Source organism: Patella vulgata, chromosome 5, assembly GCF_932274485.2.
Source record: "Patella vulgata chromosome 5, xgPatVulg1.2, whole genome shotgun sequence".
Classification (NCBI taxonomy): Eukaryota; Metazoa; Mollusca; class Gastropoda; family Patellidae; genus Patella; species Patella vulgata.
Window position 1 is genome coordinate 25,232,934 of NC_065883.2, and position 17,857 is coordinate 25,250,790.

General features: G+C 34.2%; 1 protein-coding gene across 1 annotated transcript in view; it reads right to left on the reverse strand.

Moving 5' to 3' along the window:
• Nucleotides 1-2: 2 nt before the first annotated feature.
• LOC126821995 (tetratricopeptide repeat protein 21B) overlaps nt 3-17,857 on the reverse strand; it is a 43,065-nt gene continuing 25,210 nt past the window's right edge. Inside the window, exons 27-37 of the mRNA XM_050550700.2 lie at nt 17,383-17,464; nt 15,717-15,867; nt 12,725-12,886; nt 12,241-12,313; nt 10,663-10,788; nt 10,324-10,437; nt 9,576-9,629; nt 9,316-9,372; nt 7,906-8,026; nt 6,709-6,776; nt 3-5,846 (exon numbers count right to left, since the gene is read on the reverse strand). Coding sequence (XP_050406657.2) covers nt 5,769-5,846; nt 6,709-6,776; nt 7,906-8,026; nt 9,316-9,372; nt 9,576-9,629; nt 10,324-10,437; nt 10,663-10,788; nt 12,241-12,313; nt 12,725-12,886; nt 15,717-15,867; nt 17,383-17,464 — 1,086 coding nt within the window. The 3' untranslated portion in view covers nt 3-5,768. The remainder of the gene's footprint in view (nt 5,847-6,708; nt 6,777-7,905; nt 8,027-9,315; nt 9,373-9,575; nt 9,630-10,323; nt 10,438-10,662; nt 10,789-12,240; nt 12,314-12,724; nt 12,887-15,716; nt 15,868-17,382; nt 17,465-17,857) is intronic.

Here is a 17,857-nt window from a genome sequence, read left to right on the forward strand (position 1 = left end):
AAAAGGTCCATTCCAACAAACATACAAATATTCTCGTAGCAGTCAACAATCTGAATGTAATTCTGAAGTTATGACTATAGCCCTATGTAATGAAGGCTACTGTGATGGTGGTACTAATGTTTGTTGCCGACCTGAAAAAGTAGAATATATAAGGTTTAATGTTACATGTACAGGCAATGGTTTGTCCCAACAAATACCAAAGGAGGTAAGTTAAATAATTTATACTCTTCTCAGTAAGTTAAATAATTTATACTCTTCTCAGTAAGTTAAATAATTTATACTTCTCAGTAAGTTAAATAATTTATACTCTTCTCAGTAAGTTAAATAATTTATACTCTTCTCAGTAAGTTAAATAATTTATACTCTTCTCAGTAAGTTAAAGATACATTATGTAAAAATTGGATAAAAGAGCTGGCCATGAACATAAAGGAAAATGAATATAATAAAAAAACTTCATCAAAATACTTTTATTTTGTGCAAAGTTATGAATTTTTGAAGTATAGTCACGTTTGTTATTGCTACAATTTTCAATTTTAGCTTTAACAGATTAAATGGCGCATGTGTTTATTCCCATCAATATAATGGACCCTCTAGAGGGGACAATTTTGATCCGATTTTGATGAAACTTAAAATATTGTATATATCCAAAAGATCGCGAATCCATACGGCCATACGGAAACGTGATAATATATTGTCGTATAATAAACTGGTTTGGCCTTTGGTTAAGCCATTTGACTGCTAGATACTTTATATATTTTGGAATCCAGGTGGTAGACATCAGACTCACTGTTTGTTTATAATATTCTAATATGGTGAACATTTTATGTTTTAGGTTATGTCAGTACTTAGTTGTGTCTGTGGTGATAAAGACCAAGAAGTGTAAAGATGTTCCTGCTGAGAATTTCTAATCTTTCTGTATATTTTAAATGCAATAATATATTATGAACAAACAGAATATTTAAATCCTATAAATTAGTCTCAATTATGGACTATAAATAAATAAATACTTAAAGCAAACTCACTTATAGTGTTCACTTATTATTAATGTTCGCTTTCAATTAAAATGAAATATGGGTGGGGCATATGCAGTGTGGTATGAGGGAAGCTTTGCTTGGACAGTGGCATTTCTGCACACTCTTCATTGGATTCTAACTCTAAAAAGGTTCTTTTAAGTGTACACCTAAACGTGCATGGGCAATCCTCATTTTTTGTCCCATCCAAACTAGATGCTTTTCCCTACCAGGTTTGGGGATTGGGTGGCCGAATTATCTAACAAATGCTTTATATCATAAGGTCCGTCATTGAGTCATGTGGAATGGTTTCGGTTCCAAGCTTTTTACGTGTCAAGGAGTAGGGTTGTCAGTACAACCTTGTGGGTTTTGTCTGGGTCCTCTGGTTTCCTTCCACTGCTTAAACATACATTATGCTAAATCTGTCAATTGCAGGTCTTTCTTTAGGCCTGAAATGTTATCTAAATTATTAATTAACTTATCCAGACAATAATAATCTCTCCATATCACTAGTCTGCGATATTTACTGGATTATCTATCACATTCATAAGGTTTTCAATGGCCGTAACTCTTGAAATGGTTTCCCCTTGTCAGTGATGCAGGACGGAGGGCCTGACAAGGACATCTGTCTAGTCGTTCGGATGGGACGAAAAACCGAGGTCTCGTGTACATATTGGCGAGCACGTAAAAGATCCCTTGGCAGTTGGAATTCGATATAAGAGTAGGCCATAGCGTCGCTGCCCGGGCAAAATTTCCCTCATAGCACACTGTATGGCGTATGCCCATCTTCATTAGCCCAGTTTAGGAGCAGAACAGTAGGACGTTAAGCCCCATTTCATTTCATTTCATTTCAACTCTTGAAAATTATCATAGAAAATTTATAGGTTGTCATCTTCTGAACATAACACTGTGTATAAATTCATCTAGGACTGTATATAACTCTGACAGTAATCAGCGTAAATGAACACAACATTGTGCATTAAATTAGATGATAACTCTTGATACTAGAGTGTTTACATATGAACAGACGTAGATGATCACAATACAAGACCACATATAAAAATACAATATTGATGTACATCGTCTGTTTATCTCTTTATTACTCTCGCAAGACAAGAAATTGACCAGGGCTGATGGTATCTAGTAATACAGAAGCTAAGATAACAAATGACATGAAATGAAACTGTGCTAATGAAGACAGGCATACGTCATACAGTGTGCTATGAGGGAAATGTTGCCCAGACAGCGGCACTACAGTCTACTGTTATACTGTCAAGGGTTTCTTTTCGTACACGCCAATATGTACATGGGACTTCAGGTTTTTGTCCCAACCTAATGACTATTCGTTATCCCTTGCCAGGCCCTCCGTCCCTCTCCAGAAAATCCAGATAAACTTTCTCGCCCAACACCTGGATCGAACAAGGGACCTCCAAATTAGTGAGCCAACGTCTTACTCACTGAGCCACTGTGGCACCCCTCCCCTGCTAAGATTAAAAAGTAAGGCTCAGTGGTTGATCCAGAATCTTAAATTTATTGTCCCCCGCCTTTAGAAGAAAGCAGGGGACTATTAAAATGGTTTCGTCCATCTGTCTGTCCGTCACACTTTTTGGGACACAATAAATCTTTTTCTAATTGAGCTAGGTGTTTATTAGGTCAATGCCTTGATGGAGTTCGAAGATCAGCATTTTCTGCTTAGGGTAAGCAGAGATAAGCAGTTTGATTGGTTGATGCTTTGGGACACGATAACTTTAGTTCTAATTAAGTGAGAGTGATAAACATTGTCTGCTAAGCAATCTGATTGGTTGATGCTTTGGGGCACGATAACTTTGGTTATAATGAAGTGAGAGCGATGAAACTCCAAATATAGATTCATTATATCACTACCTTGACTAAGTTCGATGGTGAGAATTTTCTGCTTAGGTTAAGGAGCGATAAGCAATTTGATTGGTCAAGACTTGGAACATAAAAACTCTGCTCTTAATTGAGGTAGAATGTTTAAACTTGATGTTGATATTCATTAGGTGAATGTCTTGACTCAGTTCAATGATTAACATTTCGAACTGAAGCTAAGCAGAGCTAATCAATTTCATTGGTCGATGCTTTGGGACAAGATAACTTTGGTTCTATCTGATAGAGAGTGATATAACTTAGTGTATAGTTTGATTGCACGATACTTTTGAAAAAATTAATGTGCAATTAATTAATATGTGTCATCTATTTATTTTGGGATTTCGGCAGGGGACATCAGCCTCACTGTTGGCTTGTATTTTCCTATTCTAAACAAATACACTTTCCGATAAAGTTTTAGAGTGATGCGAGAGAGAGAGAGAAACAGATATTAACATCTACTCGACAAAAACCATTTCATTTCAATATGGTTTCATTTTATTTCAATAATTTGCTTTCAGCATTGGTGTGTGTGTGTGGGAGAGAGGTGGGAGGAGAGAAAAACTATAAAGTCATGCGGTTGGCCTATCGACCTTAATCCTTGTAACATGCATCCTAGGAATCACAATCATGTCGCTAGACCTTAATGATAGACCTTAGATTTTAGAGGGATGCTAGGTAATCCAGCTGAGTGAATTATCTTTATATGTTATAATAAATGCCTGAAGACCAACTTCAGTTGCGAAAACGTTAGCACAAATTATGTACATGCAGTTTCATTTAGCCAACATAAATTTTACTTATTATATATCCAATTAACTAAAATAAAAATACATATATTTACAATACAAATATTTTAATGTTCATACAAAATATAACATATATGGACGGAAATAAATTAATATAATTCTAACTTTAATGATGCAAACTTTTTGAGTTTGTAGCATGAATAGGGTTTTCAGACCCAGTTGAACTTTTGTTTATCACTTTAAAAAGTGGAGAAAAAAAACAACAAACATTATCCTGTGTTCAACAACAAACATTATCCTGTGTTCAACAACAAACATTTGTGAACAAACATTATCCTGTGTTCAACAACAAACATTATCCTGTGTTCAACAACAAAAATGACATCATGAGTAGTTGATTTTTGTATGGAAAAAAAGATTATTTCCAATCAGCTCTCTGGCATACTATGGACCAAGAAGTGAGCAAGACGTCTTTGCAGCAATTTTGGAACTGTGACATCATAACAAAAAGCAATTGTCCTAGGAACAGACGCGCCAAGTTTCATGTCAAGCGTCGCCCTTAAGAAGAAGAACAAGTAGATTAGGGACCAGTTAGCTGATCCAAAAATGATTGGGAATCAATAATTAAAAATAATGTATAATTGTTTGAATATCATACAACCAGAAACCTACAAAAAAAAACACAACACAATTTATATGGAAAACAATCACTGGTCTATACACAAAAAGGATGACGTTTCGAGTAGAAACCGCAACTTGCTCCATTGACAATTTCTAAAGTGATAATTTAACAGCTCTGTCAAAGCCTGAACACCCAAGTAGCAACTTATATAAATAGTCATGCACAGTAGAAACCGCAACTTGTCCCATTGACAATTTCTAAAGTGATAATTTAACAGCTCTGTCAAAGCCTGAACACCCAAGTAGCAACTTATATAAATAGTCATGCACATATTCTCTAGACCAACTAATAAAGCCGTAAAAAATCTAAATGATAATGCCATTTAGAGGGGCATGTTTTGGTTTATTACAATTTATATCCTCATCTCAATTACTAATCATATGATTATTTAGTTTTTACATGATTCTTTTAAATCACCTTTGTTGACATGCCATGCTCACATTCTTCTAAAAAAAAAAATTGTCTATCTGTCCTTGTTTCATATCAAACTGTCTTGATAATCCAGTGCACCTAACTGATTTTGCACTGAAAATGGGGGAACTGATTTATTTAGTGATGATAAATGAATATGAGTTATTTAGTGATGATAAATGGATAGGAGTTATTTAGTGATGATAAGAAGTTATTTTGTGATGATAAGTTATTTAGTGATGATAAGTTATTTAGTGATGATAAAGGCTCATCTCATGTATGAATATGGTGAATTAATTATAGGTTTATGACTAACTTTCAAGAGCTAAATCTGACTACTGCAGGTATTTGAGTTGGCTTCAAATTTTATATAAATTATTAATCAGACATTTCTTCATGTAACAATCACAAAATCAACTCTCTAGACATTGGATGGGCGTGATATTAAATTGATTAGAACACCCTAGCCATAATTATAATTTACTGTTAAATAAAATAGATAATCAAAACTTTGTTTATTATCAAAGCAATGGTCCTTGACAATCAGACTATCTTGTCAAAACTTTAAACACTCATAACTTTGCTTACAATAAAGTAATTTTACTGACATCCTCAATATATACATTTTTCATTATCTATTTTGTAACTATATAGCAAAAACGGTCAGATCTTTATCTAAATCTTCCATAATGCACCTTTAATGTCATACAGTTATCGTGTAAAGATCATTAAAAGGAGATTTACCATTTTCAAACAAAAAGGCAGAATGCTCTGTAGTAGTACTACTACTAGTAGTGCAACCACCTTTTCATCAAATTATGTATTCTTCTACATTTATCACAGAAAACCCCAGATAATATGAACAATATCGAGTTCAAATTTAATGGTATTTTGTTAATGATCCACTGATTTTATATAATTTCAACAATAATATAACAAATAATAAATAAGCAGAATGTATAAGTATGATATGACATATGATAAAATCTATGTAAATAAATATGCTCTTTATTTATAGTCTATATCTTATCACATTCGTAAACTTGATCTGGCTTTATCTAGAATATCTTTTCTTATTTTAGGATAGTTGGGATGACTCTCTAGAACCTGAATCAAAGACAAAAAAAATATATAATATCCTATAGTACATGTATAATTAAATTAAACATGGTGTGGCCTGATTATACAGCCAACTCTTATTTCAAATTCCTAATGTCAGGGGTTTTTTTTACCTGCATGCCAACATGTGTCCAGTGCCTTGATTTTCAGTCCCATGTTGACAACTTAACATTGTTCCTTGCCAGGCCCTCTGTCCTGCACCGCTGACAAGGAGAAATCACAGTGGAAAATCCTGGGGAAATTTACCAACCAACACCAGGATATCAACACAGATCTCCTGTGAGCCAGAACATCACTCACTGAGCCAACATGGCTCCCCTTTAGACCATGTCCTCAGTTTGAAACAATAACACTGCATTAGCCATTGTTTGACAGTCTAACTGTAAGCAGTAGTATTTTCCGTCAGCCTCGTACATTCCGGTTGAAACAGTTTGATACGTTTTGGTGGAGGAGTACTGTACTGATGATCTTTATATATTATCAGAAAAAGTTAGATATTGTAAATATAGCAGAAACCAGCGTCAGAAAATGGCAGACATCCCTCTCAATACAATTTAACAAAATGTCCAGTTTATTAACGGTGACATAACAAAAGCTGTTTGTAGAATATGAAAATCTGTTTTTAACTACAGTATGGTAATACAGCAAATCTCACAAGACGAGGCACCACAATTTTGGCTCGCGACAAACTGAAAGTAGATCAGGATCATCTGCTACAGTCGCCATTGTGACTGGGTTATGAATTCGGATACAAATTGTATCGCAGTAAGTGAATTGAAATATGTATTGTATTGTGCCAGCAGTCGCATTGCCCAGCACTAGGTGTAGTATAATACTTTTTAATACTTACATGATGACAAATATCTATAGCATCAACAAATCGTTTAGCTTTCATATAATTAAATGCAAGCTTATAACCTGAAAATACAAGTCAAATTTTAAGAGCTGGAAAAGCTGAAAATACTCGGAAAGAACTCAAATCAAATACGGTATGCAGTGGTCACATCGAATGTTGATTTTACTATTCAAATAATCCTAAATCATTATTCAAATGTTATTCGAATATTCAACACAGTTAAAATTATAAATGTTTGGATTGGTTTTGGTGCATTTTCCGATTTATCGAAACTACAAATCTTTCAAATTAAACATACATTATGCAAGAGCTAAATCTGTCTATTGCAGGTCTTTCTTTAGGCCTGAAATGTTATCTAAATTATTAATTAGACATTAATTAATTTATCCAGACCATAATCAACTCTCAATGGCATCGCTAGCCTGCGATCCTAAGTGGATTATGAGCCGATTTACTGCATACCTTTCCTTCACGATTTAATGTTTAAATGGATAATGGAGACTATGCTGTTTATCATACTGACTTTAGTAATGATGATCGAGGCTAGGCGGAAATTTCAACCGCTTAGTTCTCGGTTCATAGTGGATCAATTTGAATGAAATTTTCAGCAAATTTCCTTTACATTATCTAGTTTTTAACTATTATAGTGAGAACTGCCAACTCGTTATCTAATCTCCCATAATGTATCTTTAATATTCTTTCCTTTATTTGATTGTTTCCTTTTCAATATTAATATTAGTTCACACTGAATTATCTATATAAATAAAATCAAAGATGTCTGTCAATATGTTCGCTCATCACACTTCTTCCCTGCGATCCACACCCACATGACGTATCAGATAAACCAGCATGACTCCGTGAATGTTTTAGGTTATGATTCGGTCCAATTTGGGCTCTGAGCAAAGCCTAGTCCCTGGGCGAAACAAGGTATCTCACCTAGTTATTAAATATTTCATGAGAGCGAGAGAGAGTATAGCAGTGGGAGGAAAATGGGTGATGCGGAGAAAACCCATTAGGTTGGACAGGTGACCTTATACTCCTTGTCACGTACAAGTTGGGAAATGAAACTGCACTACTTGATTCAATGATAGACCATATGATCTAAAGTGCATGCATCAGACCATTCAGCCAGCCAGAGGAATCTGGGGAGGCTGTTTCGCTACTCAATAGATTTGTATAAATAGTAGTTACCTATAACTGGATTATTTTTATTGCCATATTTCCAGGCATTTTCGTAACTGTTAGCTGCATCTTTATAGGATTGCTCTTTTTCCATAATAAATCCTAAATATTCATATGCTTTACAACAAGCCTGTAAAAAAAAACCTCAGGATTACAAACTAAGAAATAACACTCAAAGAAGAAACTCATGATTTAAATGTATTAATATTGTTTTTTCAGTGGACAAAAACATTTTAATTATCAGAATTATATACATTAATGTATTTTCCGGGGAATGTCTTGTTTACATGAACCTTTCCTTTATTAAGGTTTTACAAAAAGTTACTACTGTCCAATTTTTAATCAAATTTTTGCCATTTAATAATGGACACTAACAGAATTTTTTTCTATAATCCTATTTAAATATTTGGTTGATAATGGAAATGATGTCATCACGTATTTTGTTTTGAATTGTCTAGGTAAATATCATTCTCTACAAACTTTTAATTGACAGTTTTTCATACTAAAATTAATACCAATTGAAAGGTAATTAACTCTTAGAACCCGAAATGCCGCAAAACCGGCTTTGACGTTGCAGCGCATATGCCTGAAATGTCGGTTTTGTGGCTTGTGGGCGTGTCTTCCGACCTTTGCTTCCTTAACAATAACAAAATAGCCAATCAAAACACTGTTTACCATTTGCCCCGGGTCTGTTGTAAATAGCAACTTCCTTCCACTTGTTTACATTTCAATTTTGCCAAATCTTTCAACGAATTGTGTGTTCTAAACGACTAAATGCAACAGATGCACTAGCTCTTATAACGAGCGATAATGGTGAAGATATTGATGGGTCGAATTACGGCAATGGAAGTGATTTTAAAAGTGAATATGCCCTAGATTCAAATGAAAATAACAAGGAAAATGACAGCGATGATAACACTCATACCCGTAATCAATTTGTAAATAATGTTGATCTGCATGGCCATTGATAGAAATACTGGAATAGGGTGTGGGCGCGATATTAGCCGAGTTGAAAACTGCTGGCATGATTAGCACCCAATGTTACGGATTGGAGGTAGAATTGAATAAAAGTTAAATATTCTGATTAGATATCTTTGTTCCATCATTTCACTCAATTATAAATATATATAATATTAAATTCACACCTCACAATTACAATTAAAATGACGTCATTTTGCAAAATCGTGCTGTAAAGTCAGGGTAGGGTATGCATCATCCAAAATATTTTCAGGGTTCAAAGGGTTAAAGTAGTTATTTTGAAATAACTTTGGCAACAAAATATGATAGAAGTTTCATTAGTACATACAGGAGAAAATTATAAGATATATAGGTCACAGACGAAACACACCATAGCTGTAGCGCAGGTCTGGTTAATAATTGACTGCTTTGTTTTTTTAGTAAAAAAAATATACTACTAACCTTATTATACTGCAAACATTTCTTCAATAATTCCGTTGCCATATCATATTTACCAGACTAAATTTAAATTCAAACAAAATATAAACACATATTTAACTCGTACTGTGAAACAAGAAATTAAGGAGTCAAAAACTTAATGCCACTTGCCAGGGGATCGATATAAATGCATATTGAAATTCATGCTACCATTGAATCCTATTTTCTAAAATTACGACACGGTATACGTAGCTTCTTTGAAATATAAACCGAATTTTACCTACCTGAATATATATATCAGCTAATAATAACCAACTCTTCTCTATATCTTCTGCATCCTATATATAAAATAAAATAATATTCAGTTTAAAAATATATGAAAGATAATTAAATAAGTTTCCTTTATACTACATATAATTTTCTTTCAGACACATTTCTTGTTATCTAAATTACATAACCATCAGTTGGAGAACAAATCCAAGCTACTGGTAAAAATGTATATGTTATGAAAAATATGTCTTTCAAGATGCTTCAATGGCAGTTTTTTCGACATACAAGCCAAAATATCAATCAATGGCAGACACAGCGGTTGACACTCTGTAATAACCAACTTATTTAATTTATTGTGAGTTTATCAATTAGGCAATTCAAGTCTATAATTCTCTTACTTTTAGTCATTACACTATAAGATAAAATCAAGCCGTGTTAGCTAAGTTCCCTCGGCCCTGGCCCAATATTACATCAGTGGCTTTCACAGAAAGAACAGATTACAGTAAATACAACATTCAACAATCATTACATATGTACAGATGACATTAATATCTTGACTTCAGCCAGAGATTCACCTGACTCCTTGTCACGTATAAGTGTGGAATCCAAATCACGATACTTGAATCAATGACAGAACTTATGATATAAAGCACACTCAGACCACTAGGTCCCCAACCCACTTGTGGAAACATATCAAAAGGTTTTAAATGAATAGGATCTCATATCATTACATAAGAATCGTACATGTATTGTATCCATTACCTGCATAGTCCAGTTATTTTTAGCAACACGTTTAAGTTGATTACGAGCACGGGGGGTCTGTTTTAAAACCATGTATGCTGCTGCCATTCCATATAAAGCACCAACATGATCTCTCTGTAAATAAAGGACATATCAACTCAAAATAGAATGACATTAATAATATCCCACCACCTGAAGACTTTTAAAAATTATGCTTCATTTTGGTCGAAAACAATTGAAAGCCATTGTGAGCCCTGACAACTCCCTACACCTGGATGTCAGGTGGATATATCATAAGATCATTAAAACAAACTATGACTCTCAGAATATCACACAAATCTATAAATATACTTTACTCACCTCATTTGTGGCTATGTCCATAAAAGCCGCCAAGGCTTTCTCTACTGCTAGTTTTTGTTTAGTTGCTATTAATGCCATATTTTCTAGTAATTTATGTCTGATATCACCAGGTTTAGGTTTTGATTCCTGTAATAAAGAAATTCAACTCACTTATTCTCTATGATATCAATATGTCATAACTTCACAATTTAAACAAGTCCCAAACTTCACGCAACACTGTAAAACAACAGTAAGTTTACGTATGTAAATCAAACACCGAAATAAATCGCTTATTAAAGATACATTAGTTAAGAGTTTAATAAAGCGTTGGTCATTCTTGCTATAATAATTCAAAAATAGATGATGAAAAATGAAAATATTGAAAATTTCATTCAAATTACTTCAATCTCAGTCATGTTATCATTGTTTGTAGTTTTGACAAGATGCATACACAGTGGTAACCAGGACACTGTCATAATCGGGACTTAGCCTAGCTTTCCCATTTTTAAATTAAATTTTTAAATGGCGAACAGTTTTAATATAGTTAAAATCTTGAGTATCCGATGCCATCGAGAGTCGATTATAGTCTTGTTTTGTTAATAAATGTCTAATTAATAGTTTATATAACATTTTAGGTCTAAAGAAAGACCTGCAATAGAAAAAATAACAGGGTTTAACATGCACTTGACAAATCATTATCCTAAGTGACCTAAGGTTTGAAAAAGAAAATTTCAAATAAAAATACTGAGTTGTTTGGAGATGATCACTTACCAATTTGCTTACAGAACTTATACAAGGAATTTTATTGATAATGTGACCTTTTAATTGCAACAATGGCTAGCCCCTACATAACTCTGTCAAGTTTATATTATAGATGAAACTTGCCTTGGATGCATTGTGTCTTTACGCAAAGGAAACAGAATCGAATAGGCCTCTTAATCAATCTCATGTCTCCAACCAATACTACTAGACTAAGCCTATTGTTTGGCTCTTCTCACAAGTTTCCCAGGAAACACTTGTCTGCGATATCACCCAAGGGGGAAGCAGACATTAAGCCTTAAGAATGAATGAACTATATAATAGATATAGTTATCTAATTACTCAAGTGAACCTGTGAGACATAATTATAGCCACAATCCCCAAGGATAACTCAGTCAGTTATATAGAAGGATAACTCGTGTTTTCCTTTTGCGTTCGTCACTTCTGTTTGTTGAAACCTTGATTATGCATCTATCGTAGCAATGATCTCTGTGTCAAAATTATATTTGGAACATGTTAAACCAGTTCTATCACATAAGTGATAATGACTGACATCAACTGTCCTTTAAATGCCATTAAGTAACTGGATAGAGTAAAAGAAAAACACCACATACTTATGGAAAACAGCTACTAGTGTATTTAAGGCGATGTTTCGAACACAGGGGCGGCGAACAGACAGGGGCGAAGACAATATAAGCCCATAGGAAAATGTGGGTGTATAAAAACAAAAACAAATACATAAGGAAAATATAATCATGTTTCATGTAATTAGCCATCAAGGATAATAAATTCTTTGTTATAAAAAAATCATGTAAATTAATTTTGAAGAAACAATGTTACCTTCAGTAATCTTTCTGCTGTACGTACTGCCATTTGTTCACTGTCTAATTTTTCACGTTCTGAAGAACTACTACTGCAAATACAATTCCAACATCATTATGTACCGTCTCCTTCTCAAACTTCAATTATTTTTACACAAGTTTTACTATGCACGTCATAATCATATTTGACCTATTATGAAATGTCTGTTTCACAGGTTGGTTCTTATAGGAATTGGGTTCTTCCTTTTAATACATTAAACATTAGATAACCAATATAAATTTCAAATAAATCCAGCCTTTAATACTATAGTAAGGCTGAAGTGGCTTTTATACTACAGAAGTGCTGATTGGCTGCAAAACTGGTACCCAACTTCCCGTATGGGTACCCAAGTTTGTAAAATTGTGCAGATCATGATATTGTCAAAAATTATATGGGTACCTCAGCTTTTCTTAATAAAAAATATATGGCTGCCTCGGCTTTACTGAATAAATAAGATAAATACCTGTATTCTGATTCAACAGATTCAAAGACTTCTCCACCTATAGTATTATTATCAGGATTTAAACATATTTCTATCATATTATATATAGCCTGAGTACCCCAGTCAGAATCTTTCCGTGCTTTATTAAATAACTTGAGAGCTTCTGTAGGATTACCAGTATACCTAAAACATCAAAAGGTAATCCAAATGGAGATTAGGATTTTAAAATACCATAACTCAATATCATCCAAAATCTTTTTTCTGAAAACACAAATTTTTCTGCAATTTAAATCAGATGGGCTTCTGATATCCAATATTTAACTTAAGACAAAATTAACATTTTACCATTGGTACACAATTCGTGTACCATAATGCGTTTCAGCGCCATTTGTAACAAGGTGCTCAAAGAATGAGGTTAGACATATTCCACAAGTCATGTCAAACGGTGATATCATATTCTTATTTGGAGAGCATGCGCAATAAATAATATCAGTGTTGACTGGAATAACCAGATGCTAGAAACTGACTTGCGGTTGAGACTTCTGGCGTATTTCGCCGAACATAACTGATGACAATTCACAGTAAAACGGACACGATTTAATCTAAAACAGTTTATATAAATTCATATTACATTATTATGTGTGTTGCCAATTTCTAGGTCCAAAATATTAGGGGGGGGTGGATGGCTGAATGGTTAGAGTGCGCGCGCTGTATCATAAAGTCTGTCATTGAGTCGACTGGTGTGGTTTCGAATCCCCGGTTGTACGTGACAAGGAGTAGGGTCGCCTGTCCAACCTCGTGGGTTTTCTCCAGGTCCTCCGGTTTCCTCCCACTGCTAAAGACCTCTACGCGCAAGCGAATTATTGAAATAAAGTTGAACCATATGTTAGTCCCGAAATGACCTAGTTTGTGTCGAGTGGACGTTAAACCCCATTTCTCTCTCTCTCTCTCTCTCCAAAATATTAGTGATTTAGCTCCTTTAAGTTCTGTTTCTTGAGGTTGTCAGACTGAAGGAATATTATAAATAAGACAGGCACTGGGACTGATACATTGAAGAACTCCACAGAGAATAGACACATAGTCTGAAGAAATTCTATTAATGCACAATGGCAATTTAAAGGAGAATGCTATGATAAAAGTTTAATTTTATCATTCACTTAGTTCATTGTGTAACACATTTCAGAACTATTTTTTTTTTTTAAAAACAAATTTTTTAGTAACAAATAACGTTAAAAAACACTTTCGGATTTCCGCAATTACGGAAACACCCGACAATTAATGAGCTGAAGCTAAATCACGTGACATGACGTAATCGACGACACTCGTATAGCAGTCGATGTATATTTCAATATGGTATCGGCAGAAGGTGACAGCTTGTCAGACATTGATTTCGCCCCGAATGTTCTTCCCTATCAGTACAGATCAATTAGAAATGCGAGGAACAACGGTGACGATGATGGTTCGTAACATTCTAGGCACTAAAAACAGCGTAGACACCTTGTCTCATTGTTAGTCCTTCGATTATCGATAACTTTTTGCTTCATTTAGGCCCTATTGATGTTCACTCTTTATCGGCGAAAATATATCGGAGAAAAAACTATTAAATACGGTATTATATGCCCTATACTAGGTAGATACGAGAACGTAGTTAAAAAAACGGGTCACATCATACGACTCCGATTATCATCGGATTAGGAGTAGGGCCTATCACTGAAAAAAATTTCTATCACTATTACATCTAGTACTATCTATGATCGACTGCAAAATCATCGACATAGGCCTACACCTACTACTGACGCGGAAGATGCTTCGAAAAGGGGATATTAATCTATATTAGTATTTAGGCGAGGCCTACCTACTCTAGCTGTGTTGTTTACATTTCGTTGCTATGGTTACATCAGTCGTTTCTTTTGCAAGATTTTGAAAGCGTGTTGGTTTTGTCATAGAATGCACAGTTTTAACATAGAAAGATAACATAAATGTTATATCTTGATCCACATAATATTATTATTAAAATTACACTTGTCACGTTCGTAAGCTGATAACTCGAAATTCTCCGAACAAGAAAGAGAAGAGTGTTTTGACATGGCCTCGTTGACATCGCTGTGTCCAGACTTCTGTGTTTTGTCTCGTTAGGTAATTTAAAAAAAAAAAATGACACGTTCTTCCTTATTTATTGTTGGTGCTATTTGTATATCCCTAAGCCACGCAATTGACCATGTTTATGCATCCAGTTAGTCAAAATGACGGCATGCAGTGCTCAGTTGCAATAGCCTTCTTTAGGGAAATTCACGTCTGTCGTCTCTGATGTCATTCACAGAAAAAAATCAAAACGAGGTTGCAGATATGCATAAATGTCAATTCGTTTTTTGGGGGGTATATTTTCCCTTTGTAAAATTATTCAGAGTGACTTTTAAAATTTCGCAGGGCCAAAAATATACTAATATTAACATTATTTTTCATATTAAAACAACTTTTTGCGGTAGTATTCTCCTTTTTTAAGTAATTCAAAAATTTGGTGCCCCTCACCCATTGCCTGCACAAGAAAAAAATAAAAGTCCTAAAATATTGATGATTAAATTGAAATGAAATGAAATGGGGTTCAACGTCCTACTAGTCTGCTCCGAACTGGGCTAATGAAGACGGGCATACGCCATACAGTATGCTATCAGGGACATTTTGCCCAGACAGCGGCACTACGGCCTACTCTTATATCGAATTCCAACTGTCAAGGGATCTTTTACGTGCATGCCAATGTGTACACGGGACCTTGGTTTTCTATACCATCCGAACGACTAGACAGCTGTACTTGTCAGGCTCTCCGTCCTGCATCACTGACAAGGGATGTACTTTCTCAGTCAATGCAGGGATCGACCACCCAACCTCCTGGCTATCGAGCCAGCGTTTTACCCACCGTGACCCCCTAAATTGAAATGAAATGAGGCTTAACGATGAGTAAATTGGCTATTAAAGTGGTGTATGTGTGGTGCTACTTGTCTTTTGTCATGCTTACCATTCATATAAACCTTTACAATAACTATAACCAGCTTCTAAAGATGTTCGTGTTGATGACTTTTGGGCTTGTTCTAGAAATTTGGGTACTCCCTCAAGTTTACCAGCTCTTCGCATCAAGTCAACAAGTCGTGCTAAAGCTTCATAATTATCTGGAAGTACAGACAACTATTGTCAAAATAGTTTTTTATTCGTTGGAATATTTAATAAGGTCATACAAAAAAAATTATTCGGGAGGGAGGTTTCTATTTTGTCAAGGGGCAGATTTCAAGGCATTACTGATACATTTATCTCATCATGTTGTTCATAGGAATGTATGATTGTCCAGTATTATTTAAAATCGTCATTAACATTTATCAGCTTTGGGTACTTGATAAATGAGCCTATTGATTCATTCAAATTTTATTATGGATTTACTTCCTGAAACAGGATTAAAATATTTAAATGCAGTAATTAAAGATGCATTATGTAAGATTTAGATAAAGAGCAGACAGTTCTCGCTATAAATGTTAAATATTTTGCAAGAGATGGACAGAAAACAAACTAAACAGGTGATTTTTTTGTATAATCAGAAGCCATAATCCAGGATATTACATGTGTCAATATCGAAAAGAACCAAGATCTTTGGGATATAAACATATATTTTAAGTTTAATCAAAATCAGATAAAAATTGTGACCTCTAGAGGGTTTACAAGCTAAAAACACAATTTGTTTGACAATCAGGAGCCATAATCCAGGAAGTCACAGTCCAATATAGGCCAATATCGAAAGGAATCAAGATGTTTGGGTTATAAACATAAATTTTAAGTTTCTTTAAAATCGGATAAATATGATGACCTTTAGAAGGTCCACAACCTTGGTATTACATAAAATGAAATGAAATGAAATGGGGTTCAACGTCCTACTGTTCTGCTCCTATACTGGGCTAATGAAGACGGGCATACTTTTACACTATTTGCGTACTGGGAACAGTCATTTCGTCAGTTTGTCCGATTTTCATGATTTTTAAACTAAACCGTCATTAGGGTTTATATAATCGGATAAATATTCTAGAGGGTCCACAAGCTAAAAACGTGATTTTACCTATAATATCGAAAGGAACCGAGATCTTTGGGATATAAACCCATATTTCATGTTTCGTCAAAATCAAACAAAAATTGTGACTTGTCTACAAAGAAATAGTAAACGGACAGGGGCGACAACAATTATGTCCACATGAAAATGTGGCCGTATAAAAACAGATAATGAAAAGGGAGTATATTACAAATTTCAGTCAAATTACTTTATTCTGAGTAAGGTTTAATGGGGGGGGGGGGGGGTTTACAGGTCATGCAGCCCTTTCTAAGTGACGTAGGATTATCTGAGAATCAGAACATTTTTTAATATGGTCTTATACAACAGATTTTATCTTAACATACTGTCTATCTTTTAGGATGGCTCTCATGCCAGTAAAGGGTAAATTCACATTGACATTTAGATTTTAGTGTTTGCACCAGCTAAACATAAATTTGCATTGTCTCCATCTCATGTACTATTTGTTCTATCTTTTGTAGGGCATTTTTTAAAATTATTTACCTTAGACGACCTGAACTCTTTTTATTATTTTCCAGAATTATACAATATATCTTATGGGTGAAAATTTATTCAATATTCATTTAATGATTACCTGGTCTCAACTGTAACAGTTGCTGAAAATGGTACATAGCTGAATCATATTCATTCTTTCTAAACATCAAATCCGCTAACATCTAAACAAAAAAGATAGATTGCCATGGCAATGAAAAATACAGCCACAGATAAGTGTATAAGCAGTCCATAAAGCTTGTCACATTTCTAACTTTTGTAGTTAATAAGAAGACACTACAAACAGAGGTTCAGTTCCATCAGCTCTTCTCGGGGGTAACAAAAAAAAAAAAAATGATGCTGGAATTCATATAATAACTTTAGCGGTTTACACAGGAAATCATCTCATGAACAAAAACACTGATCAAGAGCTATAACCCAGAAAGTAATTATTGAAGGCTCTGCAAATCAATAAGCTTCTTTGTAGAATGAACATAAACAGTGTGGGCATATAACAAAATATTTCAAACAGGTGAAATCTTTATCTAAAAATATCAACTATTTTCAGTAAAATGATT